The sequence below is a fragment of the Eschscholzia californica genome, unplaced genomic scaffold (assembly GCF_041429995.1).
Source record: "Eschscholzia californica isolate CP2 unplaced genomic scaffold, dmEscCali1.0.p SCAF_4, whole genome shotgun sequence".
In the NCBI taxonomy this organism is placed as follows: Eukaryota; Viridiplantae; Streptophyta; class Magnoliopsida; order Ranunculales; family Papaveraceae; genus Eschscholzia; species Eschscholzia californica.
The window spans coordinates 40,864,032-40,871,775 of NW_028238461.1; the positions used below are offsets into that span (position 1 = coordinate 40,864,032).

General features: G+C 36.6%; 1 protein-coding gene across 6 annotated transcripts; it reads left to right on the top strand.

Annotated features, from left to right (window-relative positions):
- The first annotated feature begins 1,270 nt into the window (after positions 1-1,270).
- LOC147544704 (S-type anion channel SLAH2-like) lies at positions 1,271-6,668 on the top strand. Of its 6 annotated transcripts, none has more exons than XM_086673588.1 (7): positions 1,271-2,781; positions 2,990-3,040; positions 3,137-3,344; positions 3,808-4,317; positions 4,835-5,605; positions 6,128-6,159; positions 6,261-6,668. In XM_086673588.1, the coding sequence occupies exons 3-7, from the start codon at positions 3,147-3,149 to the stop codon at positions 6,586-6,588; spliced, it is 1,839 nt and encodes a 612-aa protein (XP_086529714.1). In that variant the 5' UTR covers positions 1,271-2,781; positions 2,990-3,040; positions 3,137-3,146; the 3' UTR covers positions 6,589-6,668. The 6 variants fall into 6 exon arrangements, with proteins under 6 accessions (XP_086529714.1, XP_086529715.1, XP_086529718.1 ...); XM_086673589.1 differs by having other exon boundaries at positions 1,290-2,773; positions 2,887-3,040; XM_086673592.1 differs by having other exon boundaries at positions 1,295-2,781; positions 3,829-4,317.
- Positions 6,669-7,744: the final 1,076 nt, after the last annotated feature.

Sequence of the window (7,744 nt, forward strand, 5' to 3'; positions counted from 1 at the left end):
TCTTCACACTTAGAAATGATACATGTCTTTTGTAATTTAATTTCTTAAGTTCTTCGTAAACCTAATCCATTGAGTGGTAAGATTTTTTCTAGTCATCTCCTCTCTAAAATAAGGTTGTTGTTTTCTTGCATAGCATTTATATTTTTAAATGTATTTAGTGTGTTACATTAATTAGCTAGCTTGATTATTTAGTTAAATAACATGTAACCAAATTACTATCAAAATAAAATGTAAAACTTTTAAGTAAAAAATGTGATCGTAGATAGTCAGTCGTCTTAGAAATCAAACAAGAAAACAAACTTGAACATATATATATATGTATCTATTAAATCTTAGAATTTTGATCACATGTAAATTTTGTCCACTAAAAAGTAAATGCCGTTTTTCTTTCTCTTTGTCTTCGTATTTCTATCTAAATTTGAATCATTCTTGTTTTTTGCTTAGAAATTTGAATAAAATACTTAAATAATATAAACAGAATGAGTTAATAGATACTGTTTGATTTATTTATTCATGTGGGTTTCTCTTATTAAAAGTGCCCCCATAGAAGAAAATTTCTGGCCTCGCCACTGACTACAAATGTAACAACTAATAGAATGTATCATAGTAGTTTTTTTTTTGTTGAAAGGTATCATAGTAGTTGTAGTGGGTGATGTTTGTAGTTAGTGGTGATTGTTCACAAGTAGGAAAAGAAGCGAGACAAAAAAGTAACTGGACAAATATTTCTATTAATTATTTTCATAATTTGATACAAGATGTTTTTTTCATATATAATATTCAAAAATGATGTTTATATACCAATTGTGATATGGAGACATCAAATACAAAAACTAATTTACTTTGGGTGTGTCTTTAGAATTTTTGGATAGCTCCCTAACGAAGACCAAGAGACATGATGTGCATAACTACACCCCAACACAGGTCAGCCCAGTGATCGATCACCACAATATACATACAGTGGTTCCTCTAAAGGTACTCCGTCAGTTTGCTCTAAGCCCGATCATCCCTTCGCACTCCGCATGAGTTTTAGACGGAACAGTCTGAGGACTCTCGGACTAGCTTGAGTCCGTGATGTTTTTCTTTCTCCTCTCACATGTCTAGTCACGTGCAGAGATAAACTCTTATCTCTCTCACATGCAGTTCAAGTAGGAGTCCCAAGAGGCAGGTTGTATAGCCGAAAGTAAAAAATGAGGGAAGCAGTGGTGAGTGGTCCACTGAAAAACAAAGTCTGGATACTAGAGAAGACAACAATCTTATCTACTTATAAAGAGTGACTCATTTTAGTTTTCAGATCACAATTAGGCCTTTGTTCTAAAGTTTTTTGTCTTTTATTTACTTTCTTAACTTTCAAAACTAAAAAACAAATGCACAATCCATCTTCTTTTTTTATAGTAGGATAGATAATGGTTGATGCTTTTTCATGTCTTTTGAATCCAACTAGATTTCCACAAAATTAGCTCCCTTCTCAAATTTATCTTTCTTGTTTTCTGGATTTTTTTCGTTTCTTGCTGCTTATGAGTAGTAGTAGTATTGAGTTAATCTTTATATATATTGAACATCAAATGTTTGAAAGTTTGTGTTATATATGACTATTGTTGTTGCTTTATATTAAGAATACAATCAGACCCCATCCTTTGATTTGTAATTCTAAGTCAATTTATTCTGTTTCATGTGGTTTCTCGTGATTCGACCACGTTTTCGTGTATGAATTTAATATCATTTTTGGGTCTCGTATAATTTTTAAGATTATAATCCCATTATATTTTCAAGCTAATTAAAAAGAAATGTTGAATTGCATTTATCTTTGAACTTCTATATGTTTATCTTATAAACTAATGGCATCGACATTAGTCGGTGTTTCTTTTTGTTTAGTTTTATTCGCAGTGTTTTTAGGTCAAACAACTAGGTGTTTTGACACGATGAGAAGGAGTATGTGGTTGATTTTTGTTTTTGTAATTGTATTGCTGTTCTAGCTAAGACATATTATTTAATAGTTAATAAGTGGTTGGATATACTAATAATTTACGCATCGTTATCTTGTTTAGTATGTCATTTATTTATCTTTTTATTTGTTAATTCAATGAGGGTGCTAATGTGCTATTACTTGACTCTTAGAAATATATGAATTTTTTTTAATATATTTTTGCAGATTTTTATCATAATTTTAATCAATCTTCTAGTAGTTAACTAGTATATTGACATGTATTGGTTATTATATGTTTGAATTGCGATAACGTAAATGATTTCGGTTTCTTGCATATCGGTTCTAAGGAGGTTGTGACTTTCAATTGCACCTCTAGAATACATCAAGGTAGATAGATATACATGACAGCTTTTAGATAGATGGAGAAAGAAAAACAACTAATCTTTTGGTGTCAGAATAGGCCTTAAGTATTCGTCTTATAGAACTTAGTGGCCTCGACATCAATTGGTTGAAGTCAAGTATTTGATATCGATGAAAAGCGGAATAAACTTCATGTTTTCAGGACCAATGTATATTGATCACATATATTTTCTCAGTGTGGGACCAGTTTGTATTGTTGTCCTTATTTTTGCAGGATATCTTTGTCTTTCTTGGTTGTCGTCTCGTCTAATATATGGAGCCAACCCACAACTTCATCATCTCTAAATTGATCACATAATTTAGTATTAATGAGAAGTTTCTTTCTAGTTGGTGTTCTAAATTAAACTTGTTCTTTTGCCCTCTTTACAAATATTCTGGACATTTAAAGTCAAATGCTGAGTGCAGTCATCTGATTGATTATAAGCATTAGTTTGGAGGTGAGTTGTTTTCCGATTTCCATTTCCGTAAGAGCATCCATGTTTTGCTTCCTTATGCATCTGTATTCATTTTCAAATTTTCATAGTTAAAGATTGATAAATCAGTTCCATCCATCTTGGTTTGAAATTTTCATTTCTATGGGGCAACTATTCTCATAAATTTAACAACAACATCAAGCTCATAGGGTTTATCGTTTATCCCTTTTAGGGTAGAACAAGACAAGCGAAACGAACAGACTACCAAGATTTTATCAACTAGGTTTGTTTAATATTCTTGTAAATATTTTTCTTTTGCAAGGTAAAAAGACTTCTATATAATAAGATGTATATAAACCTTAGTTTGTCATCTGCACAGTCACTTTGTCATGGATAACAGTGAACGTCTTGGTTCTGCAAAAGCAAAACAGGATCAACCTGAAGAATTTCCAAGTCTATTGAAATATATAACATCCAAAACAGTAGCTGGGTTTGATAATTTCGAAGAAATTGGTGGTGTTCATCATCAATCTCAAGTGGGTTTGACTCCAATTTCTACTTCTTCACCAAATCATAGATTTCCCAATGTAAGTCGTCTTTTGTTACCTTTACTGAAGTGCATATATGCACACTCCTATTTGTTGCTGTGTCAGGATATCGTGGTATCCGAGACTCAAATGCTTGTTGAGGTAGTCCGAAATGCTTACCCGCTTCCATGAATATAATATGAGAATACGAGGTTAAAGATTTGTGTTCGTAAATTTGTGGGTAATGTGAACTTGCACCAAATCGTGTCTCCATTTGGCATCTTATCGTTTTATCCGACACCTTGTGTCACAGTTCAATACCCACATCCATGCATACCCATACGCATACTACCCACAACCATACTAATACGCCTGCCCATACCCATACCGTCGGTGGTGTGCATGTTACGTATATATAAATATGTAAGGTGCTGAATTTCGGTTTCAATATAGATTGAGCAAAGTGATGGTTTGCTACGTCTGGTTTCTTTCTAACTGATGTCAAAGCTCTTTATGATTTTAGGGAACTGAAAAAACATTCCAGGCTGATGCATCTCAAGCTGATGAACCACACCATGTACGTTCCACTTCTATCAGCATGCCTTCTTCTCCTGTGTGGACGAAAAGAGTTGTCGTTAATGAAAATGATAAAACAATTCATGGGAATCCTGTCCCAAGCCGTTTTTGCTCATCAGCTAGCCCCAACTTGGAACTGCCAAAGCAAACAAAGTTCCGTTCTCAACCAATACCATCTGGCAATGCATATTCTGAGGCGATTTCAAGTGGGAACTTCCCTGATATTTCCAAGAATCAACAGAAGAACCAAAGAATTAATAGGCTGAAAGACAAAAGATTCGACTCTTTCAAAACATGGTCAGGGAAACTTGAGAGGCAGCTTACACAGCTTACAGGGAGGCCAAAGCAAACTGAACCAGAGGTTGATGCTACACTTCCTCAGCCTTCTGATATGCAGAATATACCTGTCGATCGCTACTTTGATGCCTTAGAAGGACCTGAATTGGAAACTCTCCGGGTATGTTAAAATCCTAACTTCTTACTTCTGCTAAGATTAATTCTTCAGAAATGCTTTTTCGCTAGAAGTTTTACTGCGGCATCATCCAGACAACATATATATACTGTCCATCAACAATTTCTGTTGGAACTCTTAGTAATTTAAAAATGACCGAACTAATTGGTGCCATCACTGCTTTGAGTAAGACCCGAAATATGAACTATTTTTTTATTTTATCTACTTGTTAAACATGAGGTTCTTGCATTCTGTTATATATTAATGCACGAGTTTTTAGCTATAATAATGTCTGAATTTAAGAAGAATTTCTATTGATATCTGATTTCATTACGGAGATAAAAACATGTATCTACTCATATTAAATATGTAAAATAAACATGAATTTGCTTGTAATTCAGATTCAGATATGTAAAGAACAAACACGAACGTAGTCATCGAATATTGTAAATATCTTTAAGTTGCTTTAGATATTATATAATATAGGAATGTCGATGATAAGTTGTTTTCCCCCTTAACATAGGCTTCAGAGGAGCTGGTCCTTCCAGAAGACAAGCAATGGCCTTTCCTTCTTCGTTTTCCGATCTCCTCTTTTGGTATTTGTCTTGGTGTCAGCAGCCAGGCCATCCTGTGGAAGACCCTTGCTACATCTGCATCCACAAGTTTTCTCCATGTCAATCTGAACATCAACCTTGTCCTCTGGTGTATTTCTGTCTTGCTTATAGTAATTATCGCCATAATCTACCTTTTAAAAATCATATTTTACTTTGAAGCAGTTAGACGTGAGTACTACCATCCTATCCGTATCAACTTCTTCTTTGCTCCGTGGATAGCCCTTTTATTCTTAGCATTAGGAGTCCCACCATCCCTCTCCAAACACCTGCATGCTTCTCTTTGGTACGTTCTCATGGCTCCAATATTCTTTCTCGAGCTCAAAATATACGGACAATGGATGTCAGGAGGTCAGCGGAGACTCTCAAAAGTGGCCAATCCTTCAAACCATCTTTCCATTGTTGGGAACTTTGTCGGAGCACTGTTGGGTGCATCAATGGGCCTAAAAGAAGGGCCTATACTCTTCTTTGCAGTCGGACTGGCTCATTACTTGGTCCTATTTGTAACTCTCTACCAAAGACTACCAACGAATGAAACCTTGCCGAAGGAGCTCCATCCTGTATTCTTTTTATTTGTTGCAGCTCCAAGTGTTGCCTCTATGGCTTGGGCGAAAATCCAAGGAGCATTTGATTATGGGTCAAAGATTTCGTATTTCATAGCAGTGTTCCTTTATTTCTCACTTGTGAGTTCCTACTTCTTGCAATTACACTTCACAGACTTTTTGGTGTAGTAAAAACTTTTGGAGGTCAGTATTGGTATGAGGCGGCTGCCTCCATAGCCTTCATTCACGCCCAATACCAACTCCATAAGCGAAAGTGGTATTTTTGTTTCTTGAACCTGGGCTGGTTTTGGGTCAATTCGAATCAGACATAGTAAGTCCGTATCAAAAGCCCATTTTCCAATATAACCTAAATAACTGTTGCGTCCTTGACCGGAACAACTTGATTCAAAGAACTCAAGTTCAAACAAGTCAGACTCAGACATCAAGAACAACACCACTGAAATCCGCGAATCGATCCTTGGCTCATCAGATTAGTGGTAGTAGAGCCTGGGATGAAATTGTTTTCTGCAAATCCCACTGTCCACCCTATATGGGTGAAAAGCGCGACCTTCTATTGAACACATGAACGCCCATTAACACGAGTTGTATGTGGAATTACATTTATTCTTTACATGACATATTTTCATCGGGTTTGTTTCACAGGCTGTACGGATTAATTTCTTTCGAGGATTCAGGTATGATACCATTGATATTTCTAAGAAGTAACCTCTTCATTATCCTTATCTTAAGTTTTGTTTCTTCTAGCTACTTACCTAAAGTTATTTGAACTGCATAGGTTCTCGTTGGCATGGTGGGCATACACATTTCCGATGACAGGAGCTGCCATAGCGACCATCAAATACGCGAATGAAGTAAAAAATCCTGTCACTAAAACTCTTGTAGTGACTCTCTCTGTTATCTCTACCTTAACAGTAACAAGTTTACTCATCTCCACTATTCTCCATGCTTTTCTTATGAGAGACCTCTTCCCCAATGATATTTCTATAGCCATTTCATATAGAAGGCCAAAATCAAGGAGATCTCATCTGAGACATGGTAGTTCAGACACTAAAGACATTGAGAATTGTTTGCAATCTGAGAGCTCTGATAAACAAGAACATTAAAAATGTCGTTTTGTCATGAACTTTGTACTGAATATATGAATATGTTTGTTATCCGAAGTTCAAACAGCTTGACCTGCAAATATATTTATGCTTGGGAGATGCTAGGTTTACGCCGGCCATTCTGTATACTTACACCCTCACATGGGGATAACCCAACCCACTCCAACCCTCCAACCTACACCATCTTGTGAGGGTGTAAGTGTAGAGACCGCCGCTTAGAATTTTCGGTTATGGTTAGAGTGCTTCTATGTCCACTCGTGCCACATGAAGGTCTGCATTTACTATCGTGGGCGCAAACTTATTTAAAATATTAAAGTATAATGCGTAATGTTGTAGGCCCCTGGATTACACAGAGAGTCTCTTCACTATTTGTGCTTAATTCGGGGGCCTACAACAATTATGTCGGGGGCCTTTAGCCACTCCCCTCCTTTATATGAGTTAGTTTAGCTAAGATTAGGTCGTTTTTGTGTTAAGAAATTTCAAATCTAAAATCTAAACGGGAATCAATTCAGATTTCAAATGTTTGTTTTTCTTATTTAAGACTCGTGTTTAAATAGGCTGAAAAGTAGTCCACATTTTTCCGACTTCAAAACAAGTCTGAAAACAAAGACCCAAATCTGAAATGAGTTAAATGACACTAATAGCCCCGTAAATTACAAATATTCTCTTAGGCAAACATTTTACCACCACCCACCAGAAAACCATCGGAACAAACTACCACCACCCAGGGAACCACCGGAACAAACCACCACCACCACAAGACAAGCCATCAACGAGACCACCATCACCAGCACCCAGACAACCACCAAAATAAAGCACCACCATCACCATCGCCAGCACCCAGACAACCACCAGAACAAAACAACCACCACCACAGGTACAAACCACCACCACCAACACCAACATAAACCTACCGTCACCACAACCAGAACCTACCGCTATCACAAGATACCATCACTAAAGCGCAAGCCACCAGATGTGGCGAGGGTCGTGTTTAATCCTCGCCAGATACTTAACTTTGATGAAATCGGTTAGAGAGAGAGACTGAGAGTGAGAGGGGTTGAAGATCGGTAAGAGATGGAGGGGGTTTCACTCGCCGATCTGGAGTGAGAGAGAGAGACCTCCATCGTCGTATCTCCATCCCTAAATATCGTTT